The sequence below is a fragment of the Mesoplodon mirus genome (assembly GCF_964341445.2).
Source record: "Mesoplodon mirus genome assembly, chromosome: 11".
Taxonomy (NCBI): Eukaryota; Metazoa; Chordata; class Mammalia; order Artiodactyla; family Ziphiidae; genus Mesoplodon; species Mesoplodon mirus.
The window spans coordinates 9,059,015-9,085,506 of NC_138987.1; the positions used below are offsets into that span (position 1 = coordinate 9,059,015).

A 26,492-nucleotide genomic window follows, 5' to 3' on the forward strand; every position below is an offset into this window, starting at 1 on the left:
AAATCTTCCAAAAGGCAAAACGGAAGAGATTCTGAGTTAGGAGAGCCAAAATATTTTATGAAACCAAAATAGATCATGACTACACAGGCCACTCAAACAGCTACCCAGCTTGATTAAAATTTTCTTTAAGAATATCTGTCTTTATTTGTTCTAGTTGTAATTCTAAAATTAGGAGACAGTGTCTCATCAAATGAATGATATGGGTTATCTCAGTGTAAAGTAATAAGTTTATAAAGTCAGTTTCTTATAACTTTGCTTAGAATCAGTTATGGAAAACCTATTTAGCTCTCAGGAAATCCAGGTTTCTGTGCCTGCGAAGCCATCCTCTGTGACTTTGCCAAAGCCCAGGGCTGCTCTAAGACTGCCAGAGCCTCCAGGGCCTCTCTTGACTCTCTTCTTTCAGCTTCTTGAGGCCATATGCTACTTCTCCTGTTTCTTGTTATCGTCACTTACATGATCCTTACCAGGATTGGGTGCTGAATAAATGTTTAGAATTGGTTCCTTTTGGTGAGCATCTGCATAATTAATTTACTATCATTTTAATTGAACAACACAGGAAGTTTTTGCCTATGATAGACTGTTTTGTTGCGGTTTCTCTTAAAGTATTTTTATTGCATCTCAATAAATTAAATTGCTTCTTGGCCATTCTAAGTATTTTTTTCTTGGTGGTGGTGATGGTGGTGATTATGGTGCATTGAAATTGTGCTCAGATTTAATTTGAAACACATGAAGCCAGAAAGCATGTTGGAAGTAGAAAGTGAGAACAACAGAGAAATAATTAGTGTCGTCTGTTTTACTCTGTTGTATTTAACTTTTATCCTTTCACTTTCCATATGTATTTTCCTGAACTCTATTTTCCCTTTTTATATTTTTCTAGGTCTTTTTAGCAGACTTCAAGTGTGGAAATAATTTCACACAACAAAAAGATAGTGGCAGCTGTCAGCCCAGTTCCTGGGTTGCTGCTGTAATTATGGGTAAGGGTGACAAAAATGCAAGCAAATCTTTGGGAACTCAGGATACTTTGTCATCATATTTTATTTATTTGATATATAGAAAGTGCTTTCCGATTGTTCCCTTTAGATAGGGCCATTTAGAACTTGAATTTATATTCTAGTTTTTAATGGTTACCCCCCCCAACTTCTGATTTCCCCCATATCACTCAGTTATTTAGAAGTTTAGTAAAACAAAGTTCATGAAATTCCTCTTATCTATGGCATTTTTTTCCCTCATTCTACTTAAATTATGCTTATATTTAGCCAATCAGAATAAATGTGTCTTCTTTTTGTTTAGATATTCACTTTATGTTGCTTGGTACTTTTTTTTTTTTTTTTTTTGCGGTATGCGGGCCTCTCACCGTTGTGGCCTCTCCCGCTGCGGAGCACAGGCTCCGGATGCGCAGGCCTAGCAGCCATGGCTCACGGGCCCAGCCGCTCCGCGACATGTGGGATCCTCCTGGACCGGGGCACGAACCCGTGTCCCCTGCATCGGCAGGCGGACTCTCAACCACTGCGCCACCAGCGAAGCCCTGTTGCTTGGTACTTTAAATTATTTATTTATTTTTGTTAGATGGGCATTATCTAAAAAACTCAGACTAGTAACTTAGACCATCAACAATAAGAGAGGATCTGTTTAGTACTAAAAATACTGGAGAGAAAAGTGTTATCTTTTCAAAGTTAGATTAATTTTAAAACTATGAAATTTATATTAAGAATTAACAGCTATCTACCAACGAATAAAACAATAACTTTATGTTGTTTTAAATATTTAAAATGATCTCTAGAAGCCAGAGAAAAAATACTTAGTTGAATTGTCTGTTATAATATTAACATTGGGTAAAGTAAAAGGTGAGGAAGAGTAAAAGATAGTGATTCTTAATCTTAGGTCACAAATCCCATAAAAGGCTAATTCAAATGAACACTATCATACCTCTTCCTTAAAAAAGAGGCATATATGCTCACACATAGATGTAAAACTTTACAGATAGCTTTCGGTGATTCATAAGCTTCTTTAGCTCTTAGACCTCAGGATAAGAACCGCTGGTTGAAAGCATTATTAGTATTACAAAGCTCTTTGACTTCATCTTGCTTTAGACCAGCACTTGTACGCATTCTTCTTTTTTTCCTTGTCGCTTTCTGTTCCTTATTATGATATATATTTTCAAACATTTCTTTAACTAATCTTTATGAAGTTCTGAAACTTCCCTTGTGAGGGGAACTGCATTTCCGATATAGCTGCAGAGTATTAGACTGGTATCTTTAGGCAATACCAATAACAATTACTGAAAATGAATTCTTCCCTCTTTCTTGATCATTAAAATCAGAGTGGCGAATGTAAGGTTTAGGTGGGCCTTGTGTTTGTTTTTTCTCTATTGCAGTCACCTTAAATAATGGTCCCTAAAGAATAAAATTGATCTGGTTTTTATGAATTATACACATCATTTACAAAAATTAAACAAGTAAAGAGCAAGATCGGAGCAAGATCTGCTGGAGGTACGGTAGGAACTAGAGAAAGTGTATATTTAATGCAAATTCCTCTTGCAAGTTCCTTTTACTTGGCAAATGATTATAACTGAATTCAGCTGAGTAGAATAGACATCTATTTTGTGTTAATGTTGAAATGTAAGTAATGGAGTTTAGAATAAGAATAGCAGATGAAATTAAACTCAAGTTAATGAAATGTACAAGGGAAAGAAGTGCAATTTTAAGAGACAGATGTGACTTAATTTTACTCTCAAAGTTCCTTATTAGTAACTTAATTTTACTTACAATTACTGTTTACCTGGGACAAAAAGTCCTTTATTTTTCCTGCCTCAATAATAAACAAACTGTAAAGTCTTTTTTTTTTCTTGAAAGCCTGGAAGTCTAGGCCCAAGTCAGTGTGTGTATAGAAAGGAAATACTGGTCTTCTCAGTAAGAGATCAATGGCAGTGTTCGTTACTAAGGTACTGCCATCCTTGAGGCACTGTGGGGCGGCGGAGCCTGCCGTGGTGGTCAGAAAATGGCAGCGAAAATAGGAAATGAGATCTCCGTGGTAGGAGCAAGAGAAGAACAAAGAGATTGATCTCATAGCAGTGACTGCACTGAAATAGGTTCGTTTTTCTTCTTGACAATTATAAAGCCATTTTTAGAGTTTTAGAATCTAAAACTTATTTAGTATTGTGCTAACAAAATCATATTTGGTTTATTAAATTGAATTTATTTTTCAGAAAATATTTATTTCATTTATTCTTCAGTGCTTCTAATTTTAAATGGAGTTTGAAGTTGTGGAATTCCTAGTAATCTATCTCTTGGTTTTGGTTATTTTCTGAAAATAGAGACTTCTGATGTAGGAAATTAAAACACTATAGTAAAGCAGACTTGAAACTATATCAGGTCTTTAAGGCATGGTCAGGATTATAATCTATCTACTGAATTTCACTTCAAATTTAGTAAGAAATTCTCCCTTGAGCTTTCAAGCTGATTCTAGGACATGGTGCCCACTGCTAACCACTGGGCTCCCAAACACGGAGAAATTCTTGCTTTCAACCTACTTACACTGTAGAACCCAGTGCTGGCTGTTGGACTTGCACGTTGTGTCTCAAATTGCAACTTACCTGTCCCTAGTCATGCTTTCATTCTAACAATGGAGGGCTTGCATCCAACTTCCAGAGCCCAAACTTCCTTTCTCCCAGCAGGCCCCGTGTTTAGAAACTGAATGTTTGTATTGATCATTGTTTCAAGTTCTTCTCTAGTAGCCTATATGGTATTCTGGGCCTAAATATTTGAGTATTTTCTGCCCCACATTCTTCCAACAAAATCCCAAGTGCTGTGTTAGGACACTCAGTTACTTAATTTGGGCTTTGTGCTTTGGGAGTTGCCTACTATATTCTAGGCACTGTTTTAGGATGGTGTGTGTGTGTGTGTGTGTGTGTGTAATTACTTACATGTATATATGTATATGTACATATTTACGTATATGCCTATGTGCGCATATATATGTGTATTCCTTAAAATACTGTAAAGTAGATATTTGCCCCCATTTAATAGATGAAGGTATCAAGTCTTAGAGCAGATAGATAGACTGCTCATGGCCACAGAGGGAGAGGCAGTCTGAGAACCAGAATACAGACCTAGTTCTTGCTCATTCATTTACCCATTCATTCATTGAATATGTGCTATGACAAGCATCATTCTAGGTTCTCAGGATACAGCAGTAAACAAAAATCTGTGTCCTCCTGCATGTTACTTACTATGTCAGATGGTGATAAGTGCTATAAAACACTGATACAGGATTAGTGAGGAATGAGAGTTGAGTGAGGTTGCAGCTTTAAATAGGGTTGTCAGAGAAGTTTTCACTGAAATGGTGACATTTGATTAAAGACCTAAAGGAAGTGAGAGAGAGAACCATGAAACTATCTGAGAGAAGATGGTATCAGACAGAGGAAAAAACAAGTGCCAAGACCTGAGTAAGTGCATCCCATGTGGCATCTCAAAAGAATTCTAACGGGGAATTGTTGAGCCCTCTGGAATCCACACTGAACATTCATTGCCCACATGCCTCATAAGTGATAAGACACTATATCCCGTAGATGAATCACGAGTTGTTAACAAATTAGCTTTATCAGGTTCAGTTATTACCTTGCACATAGTAGGCATCCCAGAATTGTTTATTTTTTAACAAGTTTATTTTTTCTATACCAAATCAATTTTCTAAACTTCTGTTTCTTTGTATATTTTTATTTTCCTTCTAATTAAACTATGAAAAGGGTTTGTTAGAGTAGTAATACTGTGGTTAGATTTTCCTGTTTTTATATTTAATTTGATTTCTATAAAAACTTAGTTAAGTGTGAAAATGCTTTTGAAATGGTTCCACGTAATGGAACATTCAGTGTAATGGTAATATTGGCACAATAAGGATATGCATGTCAATTTTTGTTAATCATATCATTCTTTCTAAGAGCATGGTTTACATGTTGAGATAACATATTTTTTCATTTCATATGCAGCCATAAATCATGTTGGAGCTTATGCAAAAAGTTTCCTAGCACATAATGGAGTGATATAAATTGACTTATTTTAAAAAGCAACAGTATATATTCTGTTTCTTTCTTAAATAGATTATAGGGTTATGGATATCCTTAAACATTCATAAAATTTAATACATCCTATATATAATTTTCATAGTTCAGCAAGACAGCTTTAACTTTTGACTGAAGTCTACTAAACAAGTATAAAAGATTGAAGCCCAAAGTCAACTGTTGGTAGAAGCCAAAGCCTTAAAATGTGTAATTAAACTTGCATTGAATAGAAGTAGATTTCCATTTTAGAAAACATGTTCAATTCAGCTCAGCCAACACTTACTGAGCATTCTGCTCTGGGAGTGCTATTGATGAGGAAACAAATCACTACTGTTCAATTCAGCTCAGCCAACACTCACTGAGCATTCTGCTCTGGGAGTTCTATTGATGAGGAAACAAATCACTACTGTTCAATTCAGCTCAGCCAACACTCACTGAGCATTCTGCTCTGGGAGTTCTATTGATGAGGAAACAAATCACTACTGTGGAAACACTGGTGGTACTAATAGAGTTCGAACCACGGCGGTGATGGGGGGGGAGGGGGTCCCAAAGGAGAGACAGTTTTGCATCAGGTTCAATGGGTGACTGGATATGCATTGAGGGTACAAGGAGCACTTAAGATGATGTAGACTTTTAACTTGAGCACTGGGTGACTGACGACACTATGAAACAGGATAGCAGATAGGAAAAGGGACAGGTTTGGTGACCTTGAGAACTTTCAGTTCCGTTCTGGGCTTTTTGGATTGGAGACACTGTAGGACATGTAGAAGTGAGTCCATAACATTTCTATGTCCTTGTGAAGATTGTTATGAAGAGGGCACTGTTGACTTCTTGAAATTCTGGACCATAGGACATCTCTAGGGTGTGTGATAAAAACAGTAGTGACCTTTGCCCTAACCCCTGTAACACAGTTAAACATCAGAATTTAGCACATAATTGTATTTTATATCACATTCTAAATGTTTTCAATCACTTTTGTCTCACCTTGTGATTGTAAACATTAGGGCTGAGACGAGGTTTTATGTTCTTCTAACAGGCTCAGAAGTACTGTTGAAGTCCCTGTAGTAGCCTCAGTGAAAACTACTACCCCAGAATCTTAGCATTTGTTTCTCTCAGTGTACCTGGTGATGCTACAGTAGTAAATGTATGGAGGACTTTCTTTCGTTCATCCCTTCATTGATTACCTACTTACTGAATACCTGGTATATGCAAGGTATTACTGCCTTACAACTGGGCGTGAAGCAGTAGAGATACTTTGTTTCTAGAAATAGATAACTACAACAACATCTTATCATAAAAACTTTTAATTTTCTTTTCAGAGACCTATCAGTTGTTTTAAATGTAGAAATTACTCTTTTTATTTCATGAAATCTTAAAATCACTTCTGGTAAAGAGGGAGGTGTTGAGGGGAGTGAGGGAAGTGAAAGAATTAAGAAGATAAATGAGCTTGAAACTGTCTTAAGATATTACCATGTATTGATCTCTGCCAGAGGGAATTCTTGTTAGACCTGATTCTGACAGTCAGTCTGCCTAGCGCTTTTTTAACTGCTGTCTTTCCTGATTTCATTTGTTACTCACTGCAGTGGCGCGTTGATCAAATGTGGGAATTAAGAACAAGGTCTGCGCACAGCCTTGGTTCACATGCCTTGCTACTTAGTGTTTGTGTGAACCTGGCTAAATTGAAGCCTCTGTGAGTGGGGATATGAGCACGATGTACCTAGCTTATAAGTCCGTTCCATTCAATGTCAACTGTTTGGCACAGTGCCTGGCCCATAGTATACGTGCAATAAATGTTAGCAATAATAGTGGTGAGTTAATTGTGAATCCTAACAGTACTCTGTCTTCCTTAAAGTGCTAGATAATATTCAAGTAAAATACCAGAATCTAGTTTTGAAATTTTATTTATTTTAAATGTCAATATTATATATTCATTGATTGTTTCTATTTTATTTTTAGCTTAGAAACATTATTATTCATTTCTCTATCTTGAAATTTTCATAATGCAACATGTGTATGTATAACCTTTCTATCTTTCCTTGTATATTGATCTCTGCTGTAAAAAAAAAAAGGATAGGGATATACTGATATCATATTTAATAGAATTAACTTCTCCCTTGCCTCTCTGGTGCCTTTGCTCCCTCATGCCCAAATAACCTATCTTGTAAGAAACTTCTGTGGGTGTACAAAAAATAAGAGTAAATAAAGACAGAGCATGTAATAAAGCAGAACAAGTACTTCCAGTAGAGGGAGATATTGGCAAAGCAATCAAACCGTAGAATATGCAGGTGCAATGGGTATCAAATTTAAAAATGAAGCTTTCCCTGTGTAAAAAATTTAATTAAGAAGTTAAGTAATAAGTTGGGTAACACTGTGGTTTTTATTTTGCTAGTTGCCAAACCCAAACTCAGGGTGCAAGTATCTGGGAATGCACTGTGAGGACTACGGATACTATTACCGTCACCACGGGACTTTTCTCACATACTGTTTCAGAGATAGAAGTAAAGACAAGATCATTGACACCTTTCATCTCTCTGAATCTCTAAAAATCGCAAGTAATGGAAGCTGGATCATTTGAAAACAAAGTTACAAAAGCTATATTTTCATAATTCAAAAAGATTTTTTTCACAGAGTTCTAGACTATCTGAATAAACTGGTGTAGCCTTAAATAACATAAACCAATGGACTGAGTCAGAACACTAACCTTTTTATAAAAGGAAACATTGTTAAAAATTTAATATCTTTGCAGTTTAGATCTCCAAATTTCTGAAATTACTAGGAGGCCTATAATTAAAAGCAAATTAACAACATTAATTTGGCTTGGATTGGAATTTTTTCAAATATTTTCAGTAGGATAGTTAAATTGATTTGAAGCTTTACTTTTCCAACAGAAACATAACATTTCTTTCTGTTGGTAGCATTGTCCAATAACTGACTACTATAATAGCCCCTCTGCACTTTGAAATTTACTACTCTTATTCTATCACATGCTAAGAAATTGTGCCCTGGAACTTGGGGATGTTGAGACTGCCCTTAAACCTGAGAGGCTCACTTAATAGTGGACTGAGTTTTCCCCTCTGTATCATGCCTAAATATTTTGATGTGGATTTTATTACTTTTTGGCTGCATTAGTAAATTCAGTTTGTAAAATGTCGAAAGAACTTTATATAATACACAAAATGTATCTTAAATAAACGCACTATAGTAATCTTGTAGTTTAAATTTCCATTTAATAGATTCAGAAATGGAAGTTATACATCTCTGCTGATTTTCTAGTTAATTAATTTGGTAAACATTACTACCATCAACTTAATAGATATTAGCTTTCAAAAGGTACTGTCTTAAACATGTAGTTTTTAGTTATTTAGTTAGCATTCTGCAAGCCTTCTTCAACTTTCTTGCTTTTAATTTTTGCCAGGGAGCATCACTGTTTTTTGTGTTTAAGCAGGTTTTTATAATTTCATAGGTAACTTTGGAGTATCAGCTAGCTAGAATGAACTTCATAGCATATAGTATGATTTTTCTGATAGGACCTAAGTTGTTCCCAGAATTGCACCATGCTTTTGTAAGGTGAACATTTTAAATGCTTTATTTAACCACTGGATGTACTTTTTTTAGTTACTAAAAATAATTTTCGGTAAATGGACTACTCCATCCAAAGAGTTTCTTTGAACTACTAATACATATCAGAATGCCTTTTTTTAAACCTTCATAAATAAATTAATATGCATTAAAAATGGCTGTAGGAAAATGAAACTGAACAAATAAAAAGCAAATCTGTACTGATGTGTATCCATTAGAGTAGGCAAGATTATGCTACGGTCATAAGCCTAAAAACTCAGTGACTAAAAACAGTGAAGGTTGCTCTTCATGTATGCCACATGTTCATTGTAGTTTGACAGCAGTGATGCCTTTGTTGTCGTCACTTGGGGACTCAGGCTGAGGCAGGTTCTATCTTGACAATTGCAGTTCTGGGCAAAGAAAATGTAGTGACTCTTTTGATATTTTTAAAACTTCTGCCTGAAAATGGCATAGTTCACCTTGGGAGATGTAACCACATCTGAGTTCAACAGGGTGAATGATCCTCACGCAGAGAGGGACACTGGATGTTGCAAACAGTGTGGCAGTTTACTCTTCTAAAGTGAGCATTCAGCAACTATCAGTAGTTTCTGTATGAAGCTTAGACAATGTCTGGTTTGAAACTGACTATGGGAAGAAAATGAACTGTTTTCACCTGATCATAACCAGATTAGTTTTAGAAGTCGTATTGACAGTGCGTTGAACACATATACACACACACCCACACAATTCTACATGGTCCAAATGATGCAGGAACTGTTTTACAATAACATCTATACCATTGAGAATATTGCTGTTGTTCTACTTGCAGTGTGGACAGGGAGTAACGACATTTGATGGACTGACCTCCTTTAAATTCACAGCTGTACGTCAGCCAGGACCAGTCATAAATTTAATGAGTACATTACAGTTTAGCACGGTATTAAACCTCTTTCTTTCTTTTTTTTTTTTTTTTGGCTTTTAAAGAAACAACAAAAAGGCCAAATTTTAATTTGGAATCTAAGTGTATAATGGTATAGTGTATTAAAGAGGAAACTGGCTGCTACAAATAGCTAATAGTTTAAATAACAAATATAGTAGAACCATTAGTGATATTGCCAAAATTCACACCAAAATGAAAATATTATAGTTTGTTATAAGATCGGTGATTTTTGTTTTTTAAATCTCCAACAAATTAGCTAGTGATTATTTATTTTGTTGCCAACAATTCTTTTTATCTTGATTTTTTAGATATTACTGATTTTCCAAAAATATTTTGTGAAACTTCCCAGAAGCTGGTGAGTGTGGAAGCCTTCGCTCTGGCTGCTAAATATTATTCTGTACAAAACTTGGGAATATGTACTCCTTTTGAACAGTTGCTTGTAGCCCTTCGTGGAAATCAAAAACAGAGAACTGGTAGGTGTGTTTGTGTGTGTGTATGTATGTTTTTTAGGCATTTTTAGAAGCAATATATTCTTCATATGTGTATACATTTCCAACATGTTCTTAATTTATTGTTAGACCTTATATCATGAGCCCCGATAGACTGATTTGTTCTAAATGAGTAGGTTTTCTTATGCACCATATTAAACAGAAAACTTAGGTATAGATCTCCACATTTTCTTCCTACATCGTAGTCTAGTTATCAGTCTTTTCCTTTGTAGTTAATTGTTTTATATTTCAAGGAACATTTTTAATAATGTTATATGAGTCTTTTCATTTTATTAATTTAAATATGATTCATAGCAGCTAAACTAATAGAGATCCATCATACAGACACTGCAATAGGATCTCTGTATTATTTTCATATTTAATTGTAGAAAACATGAGCATCAACTGATGGTTCTTATTAAGTTTTGTTTCTTTAGTAGCAGTACTTTAATTTTGTTTTATTTTTGTTCAGATGAAAATGTGAAGCTAGATGAGTTTATGAATTTGAAAAAATCTCATGAAGTTCAGGCAATGTCAGAGGTCATCAGCAGTATTGCTGATTACTGTGGAATAAAGCAGGTAAGAGTATTTCCCTATATATTCATGTGTTAAAATTATTGCCATTCTGGGGGGTATCATTCAAATGTCCTTTTCTACTATCACTGTCTAGCCTTTAAAATGTCATTAAGTAATAGCTGATGTGAGATGTCACATCACATCTGATCCTTTAAAAATGCTCTCATTTCCCAATATGCTGCAATAAAAACAAATTTATACTAAAAATAAGATATGACTGTTAATGTTTTGCCACAAATTTCACTCTTTTCAGAGTGGATAGAAGCTATGGTAATTCTCTTTTTCTTATGTTGTAACTCCAATTTGAGGCAGCATTATGAAGATGGCATTCTGCAAAATTGTTTACCACTAGGTGTTCTCAAGGACCTGGGTTACCATGCTGTGGTCTGGGGCACCTGCCTCATTACTGTAACATAAAGAAACTTGGATTCTTTCATAGTGTCAGAATTATAATGCATTCCTGTTGTAAAAAATAGCCTTTATGAAGGGTGGTAATGTCTGAAAATAGATGTTAAAATAAAATCAGTGATTGCCTCCATTGGCCTATAAAAATAGTAAGTTATTTTTCTTATCCCTACAAGAACATCTATGGGGGTAATGGAGGATTTTTTCCCTTCTTCAGTTTTTATTAGGTGTTAGAATCTTTTCCATGTATTCTTTCAGACTTGTGGAGAGTTTGAGATTGATTAGAAAACGATCACAGCTTGGGCCAGGTATGCAGAACCACTTATGGCAACATAGTTCTCTAGAGTAGGAACTAAAAGGCAAGAGCCGAGGTAATAGTTTTAAACCTTTTCTCCAGTGTATCATATCTAAGCAGTACCTGTCAGGATCGGTAACAGGCTCACCATGACAGTAATACTCAACCGGAGTAAAAAGGGCAAGTACACAGTAAAATTTAACAAACTGCTGCTGTACATAACACATGGATGAATATTAGAAACATAAAAATGAACGGGAAAAATAAGCAATTTACAGAAGACTACGTATTTTATGGTATCATATTTAAAAAGCTTTTAAGCAAAATAATGGTATATTCTTAATGCAAAAAATATATGCACAAAACCCATTAAAGAAGCAAGGGAATCATAAACAATAATTTGAGAATAGTTGTTACCTCTGGTAGGGGAAGCAGGGAGATGGGATATGGAAAGAAAACATAGTTATATGGAATGGAAATACTACCATTCTAGTTCTTAGGATGGCTAGTAGGTTCATGGGTATAGCAGACGCTACTGGATGCCTTATTCAGATACTCTTGGGCCTCACCATTTCATGGTGTGCCGGGCTGCTTTCTACCTGGCAGTTTCTACATTTCTTTTCCTGTGGGTTTTCTCTGTCTGCTGAAGCATGGCACTTCCTGCATACAAGTTCTGGGGATTAATTCCTCTCTGTGAGCATCCTTGAATTAATGACTAATACACATTGATAAACAGATACATCAACTCCTGCACTTTCCAGGTGGGATGACTATGAGGTATGTGTTCTACAGTAGCTCTCCAAGTTTCTCAGTGTGATTAAACCCAGGTTGTCCTAAAGTGGTATTTTCCTTAAGAACATACCTTTTACTGGGCTGTCTTCCTTTCTCTTTTTTCTCTTCTCTATTTTCCTGTCAGTGTTTTCTTCACCTCCCAAATAAATCACTTATACTTAAATCTTTGAGGGGTATTTATTATTGTGCTTTATAACTTTACATTTCAACTACATTTATTCTTTTATTTATATGAAATATTACATAATAAATAACTTTAAATTAATAAAGTGGATTTATTTTATTTCTAAAGTGCAGAGAAAAAAAATTTGAAATAGCATAATGTTTCATGTTAGACCTTCTCTAAGGGAACTTTTTTCATAGTGATGGAGATTGTTTCTAGTGAGTGAAAAAAACCTGTATTAAAGACTTACAGGGTCTTTCTCTTGAAATTACTTAATAGCAATATTTGATTCTCAAAATAGTTAAGTTTGAAATGTATTATGTGTATACTATTTTTCCTTTTAAAAAGCAGATTTAATAAATGTAGGTTTCATGGGGATAGTTGGAAACCCAGATACTAAAATCTTAACTTTACTAGTGACCAAAAAGAACTAGAGAAGAAAAAAAAAACAATTTATTTTTGCCTCAACCACATTGCTCCCTACATGCCAAAAACCTTTGCCTCTCTCATCCCCATCACCAAGCCTTCTTACTTCTTAATTTTTATTTCTAAAATATATTCATTCATTCACACTTGCATGCATGCGTTCATTTATTAAATATTTCTTTGGCTCCTACCATGTGTCAGGTGCCATTATAGATGCTGAGGATACAGTAGTAAACAAAACAAAACAAAACATATCTTTGCCTTTATGGCATTTATACTCTAATGAGGAGAGATAGATAATAAAATCATTATAAGTATATTTTATCGTATATGTTGATATACTTTAAGGAGAAAAAAATAAAAAAGGAAGTAGCTAATTCAGGGATGGGGAATTAAAGCTTTTGATTAGGAAGAGAGGGGCAAGTAAGACCTCATTGTAAAGATAGCATTTGAGTTAAGACCTCCTTCAAGAGGTAAGAGAGTTATCCATTAGAATATCCGGATGAAAAGTATTTTAGATGGAGGGAATAACACATTCAATGGCCCTAAAGCGGGAATATACTTGGTGTATTCTTTTTTTTAATTAATTAATTTATTAATTTATGGCTGCGTTGGGTCTTCGTTGCTGCGTGTGGGCTCTCTCTAGTTGCGGCAAGAGGGGGCTACTCTTGGTTGTGGTGCACGGTCTTCTCTTGTTGTGGAGCACGAGCTCTAGGCACGCGGGCTTAGTTGCTCCGTGGCATGTGGGATCTTCCCGGACCAGGGCTCGAACCCATGGCCCCTGCATTGACAGATGGATTCCTAACCACTGCGCCACCAGGGAAGCCCCACTTGTTGTATTCTTGAAAGAGCCAAGAAGCCAGATTAACTCCAGTGGTGAGAGCAAGGACCGAGTAGTAGGAGCTGAGGTTGGGGTGGCAGAAGCAGGTCATGAAGTTGGAGAGTCTTAGAGGCCATTATGATGATTTGGGCTTTTATCCTGAATGAGATGGGAAGCCGTTGGAGCCACTGGATCACTCTGACTGCCATGTTGAGGAGTGTTATGAAGCAAATATTGGGTTGGCCAAAAAGTTTGTTCGGGTTTTTGTAACATGTTACGGAAAACCCCGAACGAACTTTTTGGCCACCCCAATATTTCCATTACCTTTGCACTCTTTGCCATAGTCTTTGTAAACATTCAAGCTGGTTCTTTTCAGAAATTAGCTCATGTGAGCATGAGCTTCCAGAGTTGAGGCAAAAAGCTTAGTAACAAAGGAGGTTAGTAGCAGGAGGTAAGTTTAGGGAAGTGATGAGAGATTTTACTTAGAGGTGTGATATGATCAGTCTTTGTTTTGCTCTCTTGAGAATAGACTCAAGTAGGGAAGGTGAGAGCAGGGAGATCATTGAGGAGGCCGTTGCAATAACCTAGACTTAGGGTGCAGTTGGTATGAAATACCCTTGGTAAGACTATGGATTTTTTCACAATTCAGGTGGAGGGTATGAGAGAAAGAAAGGAGTCTTGTTCTCCATCTGGAAGTATGGAGATACTATTAACTATGATGGAGAAGATTATGGGAGGGGTAGGTTTTACAGAGACTATCAAGAACTTAGTTTTGAACATGTTAAATTTGAGATGCTTATAAGACATTTTCAAGTGGAAATGTTTAGGTACACTGTTGGATATGAGTATGAAGTTCATGGTAGAATTCCATACTGGAGTTATAAATTTGAAAGTCATTAACTTATACACTGTTGGATATGAGTATGAAGTTCATGGTAGAATTCCATACTGGAGTTGTAAATTTGAAAAGCATTAGCTTATAATATAGTAGTTAGATCTCCAGGTCAGTCAACAAAATATAACTCTCCTATCTGAAGTATAGTACCATACTAATACTAATATTAAGAAATGTAATCACTATGTGTAGCAATATTTCTGTGAGAAAGTCTTCTAAGCAGAATTAGGAAACAAGGAAGATACCTCCCACCAGGTATTACACTGGACACTCCTCTATCTTCAAACCTATAAGATGATCCAGGAAGGAAAAGACCGTTGTGAGTAAGGGGTAAGAGATCAGGATTGTGGAGGTTTTGCTACTCAGATAAGAGGGTTTGAAGGCAAAAATATGATGATTTATGTAACCTTTAATTGCAGAGTTTGCCATTCTCTTGCTAACACTGTATATATTACTGAAAGGCCAATTTGGAGAGGGATAAAAATCAATTTGGGTCAGTAAGATATAAGTGAGCTGATAGATTTTTCTAGGAAATTTTGCCTATTACTGAAAAGGGTTTCAGATATTATGTTGTGAAGATATGATTCTTAGATTTTCCCCAGCCATCTTGCAACCAGAGGAATTACAAATACTTTGGCCCAAAGGCCATATGTGGTTGAGCCTCTGGTTGGTTCAACTACTCTACTGCCAGATTTCTTAAGTGAGGTGAGTTTTTCTCAGTGATGGAAATTTGATATTCTGTTACTTGCAGCCAAAATTTTCCTCATTCACAAGTGGAATCGTTATATGCAGATTTGGGAACAAACTCAATTACCTCTTGGTAAGAAAACATCTGTATTGGGGGGAACAAATGTCCTGGTGCTTACAAGCAACCCATTGGTTGCTAGCATTAAGCTGCCATTGGCATCCGTGAATGTGTTTTTGTGGAAGGAAGGGAATGGAGAGCTTTGCTTTCTCTAGAGATTCAGATATGAGGAAATTGATTAATAGAATTTCTACTCTGTAGCCCTTGTATTCATGAGTATGTTATCTTCAGTTAGATTGTAGTTCCTTAGGATCAAGATATATAATGCTTCTGTATTTCCCATAATACCTAGCCTAGAGATTAACATTAAAAAGGGGGCATAGGGAGTTATTTGTAAGCTAGACACTTATTTAGTGGACATCATTTATTGGAGTTTTACCTATGAATTGCAATTTTGCTTGAATTGAAATTTTTGAGGATTTCATTGATGATATGCATTATTTCAAATATAGGAAATTTTCCTTGAGTGGCTCATATTTATATCAGGATTTAATTGATTTTAGGAATTAAAGATTAGATATAATGAGATTAGATAATGATTTCCTATGATAATATTTCTGTAATTGTCCATTTATTTCTTATGAAATGACATGACAATACAGTAAACAATCTTGGTAATTTTATATGTCTTTTATCATTTTTAGTTTTATTGAGGTATAATTTATATATTCACTAATTCTAGGTGTACACTTTGATGCATTTGGTAATTGTGTGCAGTTGTTTAGCCACTGTAATAAAAAATATTTCTGTCACCATAAAAAGTTTCCTCATACCCTTTTGCAAGATATTTCCTCCTCCATTCTCAAGGAATTACTGCTCTGCTTGACTTTTCTAGAACATCGTATAAGTGGAATCAAGTAGTGTGTAGATGTTTGTGTTTGACTATCCTTTAGTGCATAGTTTTTAGAGTCATCAATATTTTTATGTGCATTGACTCTTTGTTCCTCATTTTTGGGTGTAGTATGCTACAGTATGGATATACCACAATTTGTTTTTCAATTCATTGGTTGATGGATATTTGAGTTGTTACCAATTTTTTTGGCCTCTATGAATTTATTCACATACAAGACTTTGTGGACATGTTTGCATTTCTCTTGGGTAAATAGCCCAGAGTGGGATTTGTAGGTTGTATAGTATAAGTGTATGCTTTAACTCTATGGTAAACTGCTGATGTTTTCCAAAGTGACTGTACCATTCTACATTTGTGTGTATCTCATTATGATTTTAGCTTGCAGTTCCCAAAAGAGTAGTGATATTGGCCATCTTTTTATAGTGGTCATTTGTATATCTTCTTCAGTGAAGTGTGTGTTCAAATGTTCTGCCCATTTTTTAATTGGTGGCTTGTCTTATTATTGAGTTGTTAGAGTTCTTTATATATTCTGGATACAAACCCTTAGTCAGATATATGTTTTGCAAATAGTTCTTACCCTTTTTAACTATGTATTTTGAATAGCAAAGGTTTTAATTTTAATGAAGTCCATTTTTCAATTATTTCTTTGTAGTTTATGCTTTTTATGTCCTACATAAGAAATCTTTTTCCCTCCCAACGTCACAAAGATATGCAGGAATTAAAAATATGCCTGCTTGGCATATGACATGCAAAAATCTTTTTTTTCCCACACAGACATCCAGTTATACCCACACCATTTGTTGAAAAGACTATCTTTTCCTTTGAATTACTTTAGTTGTTTTGTCAAAAACCAGTTGACTATATAACTGTGGGTCTATTTCTGGACTCTGTTTATTCCATGGATTTATATATCTATTTTTATACCAGCACTACACTGTTTTGATTACTGTAGTTTTATATTGATTCCTGAATCAGTGTAAATCCTCAAATTTTTTCTTTTCAAAATCGTTTTGGTTATTCTAGGTACTTTGCCTTCTCATATAAATTTTAGTATCTACTTATTAATTTCTTTTAAAAACCCTGCTGGGATCTTGATTAGGATTGCATTGAATCTATATGTCAGTGTGGCAGAATTTCCATCTTTATATTGAGTCTAACTATTTCATGAACATGGTATATCTTTATTTAGCTCTTTTAAATTTTTCCTATGCAATGTTTTATAGTTTTCAGTGTATAGGTCTTGCATAACCTTTGTTAAATTTATTCCTAGATTTCTATTTGTATGCTATTTTAATTCAATTGGTTTTAAATTTTATTTTCTAATTGTTCTTTAGTACTGTAATGCATATGTTGTGATGGTTCATTATTCATTTCTAATGAGCTTGTATCTTGACACATTGCTAACTTGACTTACTAGTTCTTTTAACTTTTGTATGCATTCCTTAGAATTTTCTACAGATACAATCATGTCATCTATGAAGAAAGACAATTTTACTTTCAATACTTATGTCTTTTACATCTTTTCCTTGACTTATTATATTATACTGCTTAGAACTTCTCTTAAAATGTTGAATAAAAATGATGAGAGTTGTTGGTTTTTAATAGTAATCAAAAATTAAAATTAAAAAAAGCATAGCAGGTTGTATAAATTATACATTCCTTTACTTTTTAAAAAAATATCACAAATGCTTTCTGTTACCATCTGACTAAAATCCTTTTAATTCATTCTGGTTTTCTTTAGATAATTGACCTGGGTTCTGGAAAAGGCTACCTAAGCTCCTTTTTGTCCTTGAAGTATGGCTTAAAAGTTTATGGAATTGATTCCTCAAATACCAATACTCATGGAGCTGAGGAGAGAAACAGGAAACTGAAGAAACATTGGAAAGTCTATCGTAGGCGGTCAAAATTAGATGTCAATGGACTGGCATTACAAATGACAAAAGAAAGGAAAGCGCAAGATGAAATTAAATTTAAAGCCGATATTGAGGGAGTATGTAAGAGCAGTACTGCAAATCAAGAAAAGATGTCGACCTCGGACTTTCTGCAAGATTTTTCAGGCTCTGTAATTTCTAACATCAGAAAACAAATGGAAAACCTACATGTTTATTCATATCGAGAAGAAAATTTGTGTTTTGAAAATGCCTTTTCTCTTAGGGACCTTTTGCCTATTAATGCCATAGAACCTACTTCTTCATCCCATATACCCAAGAGAAAAATGTCTGAAGCAAATAAAGAGAGAAGAAAAGTGACATCAAAGTCAAATGAACCCAATATATATTCACCTTTAACATCTTTTATCACTGCTGATTCAGAACTACATGATATTATTAAAGATCTGGAGGTAATTTTATTTTTTTAATTCCTCAATTTCATTTATATATAAAGGCTCTAAGACATAGAATTAAGTTTTAATGGTAGCTTACTTAACCTGCATATCTTATTTGATTACATTAATATAAAGGACCAAGAAAATAAAATTATATTCAGGCTTTCATGATTTCCACAGCTGTCAAAATCTGACAATCTGACAATTATGATTTTCCAGAAGGGAGTACCCTCCACTCATTTGTAAGCCTAAATTAAACAGAAGTACTAATCCAAAAGCTAGTCAACTAAGTTCTCGTTATGCAATTTATGAGTTGTTAAAATTCCAATCCAAGAAAGCTCTTACATTTTATTTAAATTTGAAGTAAAGATGTACCTAGGGCAATATTATGTTTAATGTTAGCCTTGGTAACCAAATTTGCAGTTTTCTTGAGCAAGACCAACTTCTGTGTATTCTTAAAAAATTTGAACGTTTTCTAAAGTACAAGTATGTCAAGTTATGCAGAGATAATATATCTTAAAGGCAACATTGTATGTGAAAACAATATTGTAGAGGAGTTTTTAGAAATCATTTGGCCTAACTCATTGTTTTAAAAAAACAGAGTAGCCTTTGAAGTTATACTATTCTACTCTTGTTAAAGTTTTTGAAAATTCTTCCCTAAAGAATGAATAGACAAAAGATACAAGAATTCTTTATAAATTCAAATCCTTGTTTGGTAGCTAACCAATGTTTTGTTGCTCTATCATTTTAGAATGGGGAATTTTTCTTTTTTCCAGGTATTTCAGGATTTCACTAATTATGGGAAACTGGTTAATCCTCATTAACTGTTTTTCCTATATATGAAATCAGTAATTAAGTTATAGCTTAACCTTCTGTTAGGGTTAAACGGCCCCAATTACTTTATCCTGACTTTAAAATGTATATATTTTTAGTGCTTATTATCATATATTTATGTTTTTAAAAGTCTTCTGGAAAATATATGATCCAAACTATATGCAGACTTTTATAAGAATTTGACTTATAAAAGATATGCTGGAAGATTATTTCTTGGGTCCTTAGTTAAGTAGCAATTTAGTAACCAGAATTAACCAATACCTCCCATCTCCTCTCCTCCCCACCCTACAACACACACATACAATACTTAAATATTTTACTGTTAGGATAATATGCTGATTGCGTATTTTTGTTTGCCACCTGCTGGTATTTTTAACTAACCTTGTGTAATTAATACACTGAAAAATGAGATTAAATATTTTGGTGTTGTATTTAGGGAGAACTAGCCTAAAAGAGATTTATGTCTCTTGTTATCTACCCTTAATTAGCAATAAGCCCTTTCTCTCTGAATTCCTTTTTTTATTTATAACATTATAATGTCTAAATAAAACCTACCCAAACTATGTAATCATTGAGAAAAGCAAAATAGTTGCACAACACTCCAGAAATTGTGCTTTGAAGAGAATGTTGGTTGAAGCAACAGAATGTTCTATCAGGTTGAAGCAACTTACAGGTACAGTTATTTTCTTTAGAAAGGTAACACGTCAGCCCTGTCTATGTCTACATTATATGGGCTAAAATCACATTTTTGGTAAAATAACTTAAGTGAAAAAATTGTATTTGTTCTGAAGATAGTTATAAAAATATACTTGATTACAACTTAATGTCTATTATTTTGAATTTATAACATGATGATGATGATGTAAGAATAGAAGACATTTACTGAATTTTATTGGATGCCAGAGATTGTACTAAGTCATTTACCAGTATTAACTTATTAAAGTCTTGCAATAACCCATTGAGGTGAGATACTGTTATTAGCCTCATTTTACAGAAGAGGAAGCTAAGGAACTGAAGAGTTAAAACAAACAAATGGTATATTGATCAAGATTGTGTGAGTGCATGCCTATGCACCCATTCTGTATGTGTATACATCTAAATTACGCTTTGGGTAATTAGGAGAACATTTTGTAGAATTTTTACATAAAATTCATGTTATAAAATTTAGAACAAAAACTTTATATTGCATTTAATCTTGTCATATTTGATGCAGTGAATGAACTAAGTAAACTTTTGGTGTTGGAGTAAAAATGCCGATTTAGCAACACAATTTTTTTTTATGACAATGTTTTATAAGTTTTGATGGGTATGGGTGAAGAAGTGAATTTTAAAAATTGACTAGTAAGGTATTAATGTGTCTCAAATCATAAGTTTGTCCTAGTAATGCAGGCTACGTTGTATTGATCCAGCGTTAATTTGAGTAGTCGTTAAGCAAATATTAGTTGTAAAAGAAACCAGAGAAAATTCAAATGAGTAAGTAACCAAAAACACTAGAAAATCAACTGAAAGTTATGTCAGTTTTGGTAAAAGATCAGTCATTTTGCCTTTAAAGGCAATAGTTATTTGTTATGAAAATAAAAGACGTACAATACTTTCTAGGTAAAATTTCATCATTTTAGAAAACTCTACATATTTTAATAAACATTTAAATGTTTCTTAACCCTCCTTTTAATTTCCAAAATTTATTTTTTCTTCTCATTTTTTAAGGATTGTTTGATGGTAGGTCTGCATACTTGTGGTGATCTTGCTCCAAATACTCTGCGAATATTTACTTCCAAGTCTGAAATCAAGGGAGTTTGCAGTGTGGGTTGTTGCTACCACCTCTTATCTGAAGAGTTTGAAAACCCACATAAAGGTACAAGTTCTTCATATCCCGTAATTTTATTTATTTGAGCATAATGGCTGCTTTGTATCTCTCCTTTTTTTGTTGTTGACATTATTGTCACTTTGAATTAACATTTGAGATAATATCTGATATTCTTGCAATTTTAGAAATGTTACATCAAATGAAATTTGATGAACTATCACTTGCGTTGTATTCTATTATAGATTTTTTAGTCATAGTATGGTCTTAATGAATGCCGAAAACTGCAAATATGTGAAATTTTCGTGTGGTGTATTTTTAGAGAACTTTTGTTTAAAAATATTTGTAAGATATATACATTTACTATGGTAGTAAAGCTAAGTTATTTTGTCATAAATATAGAACGGGCAAGGTTTGTTTTCATTTCCAAAGCCTTCTCCATTTTGTAACGAATATTGATATTTGTCCCCTCAAAAAGTTTCTTACTGTAGTTTGAAGGGTCAAAATACTATGATTTTTAAAAGCTGGAAAACTGTGCAATTGTATGAAAATAATAGTATTCAAACTGTGCTCCCTGGTCTGAGAAGGTGCCTGAGGAGCAAAGTACAGAGTACGTTGACAGGACTGAAAACACCTACAACCCTTCATCCAGAGCAACTCCTGAAGTTCCTCTTTGATCCATTTTATATGTTATATCTCTTATTAGACACATGGTTTCAAAACCACTGGTTCAGGTTAGATGGTTATCTATTAATATTAGCAGTTCTCTTTTCTGTTAGTTTAGTGAAGTGTTTATCAACATCCAGTGTCCCTTGCTAAGAATGTTTAGGTCAGGAAGTTGTGTGAATATAGATGGTATTGCTTGCTCTTTTTCTCAATTTTAAAACCCAGATGACTGTAAAAATTTGATTATTTGTCATTTAGTCATTTCCAACAGGTAAAAATGATGATTGTATGATTCTACTGAAAATTGCCTGGGTGAAACAGGTCATCCTTGAAACTGGCAAAGGTTTTTGGGGAAAAGAGTTAATTGAATTTTTTATGTCAAGGTTCTAAAAAGTATCTTTTAGGAAAAGTACACAGAAGTAAAATTGCCAATATATACAGATACACAGAGTGAGAGAAAGAAAGCAAATTGGCAAAAAGTTAACAATAGTTTAATTTAAATGAAGAATATATGTTTGTCATGCCATTATTTCCAACTTTTCTCCGAGTAAAAAAATTTTCAAGGGGTTTCTCTGGTGGCGCAGTGGTTGGGAGTCCGCCTGCTGATGCAGGGGACATGGGTTCGTGCCCCGGTCCAGGAAGATCCCGCATGCCGTGGAGCGGCTGGGCCCGTGAGCCATGGCCACTGAGCCTGCACATCCAGAGCCTGTGCTCCACAATGGAAGAGGCCACAACAGTGAGAGGCCCGCGTACTGAAAAAAAAAAAAAAAAAAAAATTTTTTTTCAAGATAAAAATTGGGGGGGAAAGGTAAACCTAAAAAATTATTTATTCTAAAGTATATACCCAAATATTTACATTACTTTTTAGCCCTTTTTGTGCATCTTTCCTAAAAGAAATAAAAAAAAAACCAACCTTTAATACAGTCACAGTTGTACAGCTTGTAAAATATTAAATGCAATGTGTTTTCCTGGATCAGCAATCATAAAATTTGGGGTAGGGAAGGTTTTGTTCTTAGTTCAAAAGTTTCTTGTTCTATAGGTACAATGAAATGGATTTTTTAAATAACTGGCTTAGTTCAGGGTAGGTGTAGCCACTTGGTGTGTCTTTCAATTCAGAGATACCGTCTTACAGTGTAAGATCTTTAATTTCAGTTGCCCGCTTCCTTCTTTCACTTTATCATCATGCCCCCCCAAATGCCTTCCCCTTCCAAAGGGCCTCCCTCTCCTCTTTAGGTGATACGTCTTAAGACTGCCATCTCTGGTCGGGCTGGACCCTTGCAGCCATTGCTCAGTATCAGGTCTCAGACCTAATCTCTGTACTTTACACCATGAGAGGGATCCTCTCTTTTGGCAGCGCGCTCTGTTCTCTGTCACACACATTTTTCTACATCTGACTCTCCTTCTGGAGTGATCCCCAGAGCTGGTTCTGCTGGCTTGAGATGTTTATTTCTTCACTTACATTTAAATCAAAATACGTATTGTACATGTGGCTTATGAGTAATTTTATCTATTCTCTGTCTGGTTTTTGTTGAGTATGTAAAGAAATTCAGATTTAAGTGGCTATCGTTATTTTATGACAACCAGGAAATGTCATTGGTACATTTTTCATCTGATGTCTGGTTCTTCAGTTCTGTTCTTTAAGGGGGTTGGCAGAAGCTACTTGCCAGGGTAGGAAAAAAATTAAGGGAGTGACCAGTTGCTCCTGTGCCTGTCCATTTTATGTCAGTCTTTAGGTACCTTTTCTTTTCCCTAGTCAAATAGTTGTTTAATATTCTTAATTATACTTATTTATAATGTGTTTTAATAAAGTGTAAACAAACATAAGGGAAGATATATAGTTTTAGAGCTAAATAAAAAGATTAGAGAGAGACCTTTGGGTAATGAGACCACTTTAGTTACCTTTTCTAACACACTATTGCATTAAATTGTTTAGAAGTATTTATTGACCAGGTATTCAGACTGAAATGAGAAATATCTTTGAATAAGGCATGTTCAATAGAGAGGCCTTTGCACAATCTGAAGGAAGAAGAAAGATTAGTGCATCCACATCTTCAGCCTCTCCCACTTTGTTTCTGCCATGGGAAGATTTGATAGATTTATGAGTTGAGTGTAGACACTAGTTTTTATTCACTTTTGTATCTTCAGAACTAAGCACATTGCCTCAAACATGGTTCATGTTGATCAATGTTTGTACAATGTGTGTTGAATAGATAATTGAGTGGCAGTTGCCTTGTTCACTGCATCGATAGGATGACTTTGGGCCCAGGACTCAGGCAAGAAAAAGTGTCGGAAAGGTTTGTTAATGACAGTGACTGGCAGCTACAAACTCTCATTTTCCCCTTACAGGCAGAGTTAATTCATGGAAAGGCCTTCCTGTCAAAAATATCTTAACCATTGAGAATCATTGAGATTATCAAGTAAACAATACTAAACTTAAGTGGTTAAAGCTAATAGTAATACCTTAATGTCATTTGATTTCCTCATAAATACCTGAAAAGAACAGAGGGTTGGGAGCCTTGCTTGTCAGAAAAGCAAAGAATAAGCAGGAAGAAACAGGACTGAGTGGTATGATGAATTAGGTGAAGATGTATGCAATGTGAGTACCTTCAAATACTTTGGAAGGAAAGAGTTGGAAAGCCAAGAGATAGGAGAAAAATAAGTGATAGGAATAAAAGCAACTTTGGTTCACGCTGCAGTTTTGCCTAGCTTTGGGCTGCCGCATTTTCTCATCTCAAAAGCTAGATGGCAAAACTCACGCCCTTCTCTCTTTCCCACACCCCTATTTCCATTTTTCTTGCCTTATCTTGGCTATAGTAAAAGGAAAGAAGGTATGAACCATCTCCTGCAATTTTTATAACAGTGTTTTTCAATTCTGGCTGCCCAGTTGGATCGTACATGACAGTTTCAGTGTCTAGATGCCTGGGACCCACTGCTGACCTTCTAATGTATAATCTCTAAGGATGGGATTTGAATATAAGTATTTTTAAGAAGCACTATAGGTAGTTCTGATGAACAGCATCGTTGAAAACAGGTGTTTGTTATGGTTCCTAAGAAGACAGAATTTTAGAAGAGGTTCTGTAGAAATATATTCAAGGTTATTTGTAGTTATTTTAACCTCTCCCATGCAGAGACTTAGGTGGACTCTGCTCATGTGCTCGTTTGCATATCCAAACCAAAGGCTGAACCCAGAAGGGTCCAGAAGGGTATATCAGAGTCTAGAGTGCAAAGTAATTAACCGCCCCCCCAAAAGTCCTTGAAACATAGAGCTCAGAGTGAAAACCCGGGGAAACCAAACATAGAGGGCATAAATGCACAATAAAGTTAAAGTTTAGAAACTAGACAAAATCAAGGGGAGAAATGTAGAACAAGAAAAGAATGTCCAAGATAATTATTATGAGCACCACTAGAATTTTGATAGCTTAACTTTACTGATGAGCAGTGATGTCTGTGTGTGTGAAGGCAGACAACAGCAAACAGTTTGTTCTTGTCTATTTAGCAGTGACTGTTTGCAAAGATGGAATATGGATGTGGTCTTATTTTGTTCATACAGCATATGCTATATAGTCCTAGTATTCCTTGCTAAAATAGAAATCCACCACTGTACAGTTTGATCATTATATTAAAATAACTAACTTATAGGACAGGTGTTCGCACGGACAAGGTTAGAGTATTTCCTGTCATATGTCTAGGACTAGGTTCCATGGAGTTATATTTCTGAATAATCAAGTATGTCATGTGTCTCTCCCTTCATATCTTACACACCTGCCTCTAACCCTCAGTTTGTTTGCACAGCTGTTTTTAAGTTTGGATTGGGGCAGTGTTGCCCTTTGGGATGTAAATTTGAGTTATTAATAGTCCAACATAGTACAGTAGAAAAGTCTGGTATGTACACTGCAACTTTTTATGATGATGTGTACTATGTAAACAATACGTGTTTACATGAATATGTTTACCCAGTATGCCGTGGTAGACCATAGAGGTGGTCTGTGATGAATGTTAATTTTCAAAAATACCTCAAAACTCTCTGAGCAATTATGAATACCAAAGTTCTACCATATGTTTTAAAAACTGCTTTAAATATTTATACATTATAAGCCAGTAGTTCCTAGGAGAACACGAAATACCAGAAACAGTATTATTTATTGCAGTGCTTTATAGAATATATATGTTTTCCCAAGCTTGACTTGTTTCAGTGTTTTGTCTTAATACTGATTATCATAATTAATTTGAAATATTGATATTATTTCTTCCCCCTGAAGTTGGAGAGAGAACTTCTTTTGGTTGTTTTTCCCATAAAGGTAGAAGCATGCTGAGGAAACACTACTGGTTACCTATCCAGATCCACATCTCTCTTCTTCCTTGCTAACTGAACTATGATTTTGTTCAAGCATCAGTTATTAGGACAATTGAGCCCTGCTATAGCCTCAGAAACACGTGACTCTCAATCTGAATTAGTTATGGTAATTCCATTTATTTAGGAAAGGATATGAGACACGGTTCTTATCAATGAAGAGAATACTAGAGAGTTTCCTAGGAAATTTTTTTTTTTTCTGTTAGAAGTGAACACAAGACAGAAGCAGCGCTTTTTTTCTGCCTCTGGACTTTATCATCTGTATGTGTTTTTTCAGCCTAACGTATCAACCTGCTATGTATTCTGTCAGAAATTGATGTTAGTGCTGTAACTGAGTCATTCAGGCCCAGTCCGAAGCATGAATGGTAATTTTCTTTTCCTGTATGTTTACATGATCATATCTGAGGCCTAGGAGTGTCGCACGAGTAGAGAAAGAGCTGGG

At 34.8% G+C, this 26,492-nt stretch overlaps 1 protein-coding gene across 3 annotated transcripts in view; it reads left to right on the forward strand.

Annotated features, from left to right (window-relative positions):
• Positions 1 to 26,492, forward strand: part of METTL25 (methyltransferase like 25) — a gene marked incomplete at both ends in the record, with an annotated part of 95,595 nt that overhangs the window by 9,690 nt on the left and 59,413 nt on the right. For all 3 annotated transcript variants that reach the window (XM_082634973.1, XM_082634972.1, XM_082634974.1), the window contains 4 exons: positions 9,863 to 10,027; positions 10,515 to 10,621; positions 17,811 to 18,410; positions 20,937 to 21,084. In XM_082634973.1, coding sequence (XP_082491099.1) covers positions 9,863 to 10,027; positions 10,515 to 10,621; positions 17,811 to 18,410; positions 20,937 to 21,084 — 1,020 coding nt within the window. The remainder of the gene's footprint in view (positions 1 to 9,862; positions 10,028 to 10,514; positions 10,622 to 17,810; positions 18,411 to 20,936; positions 21,085 to 26,492) is intronic.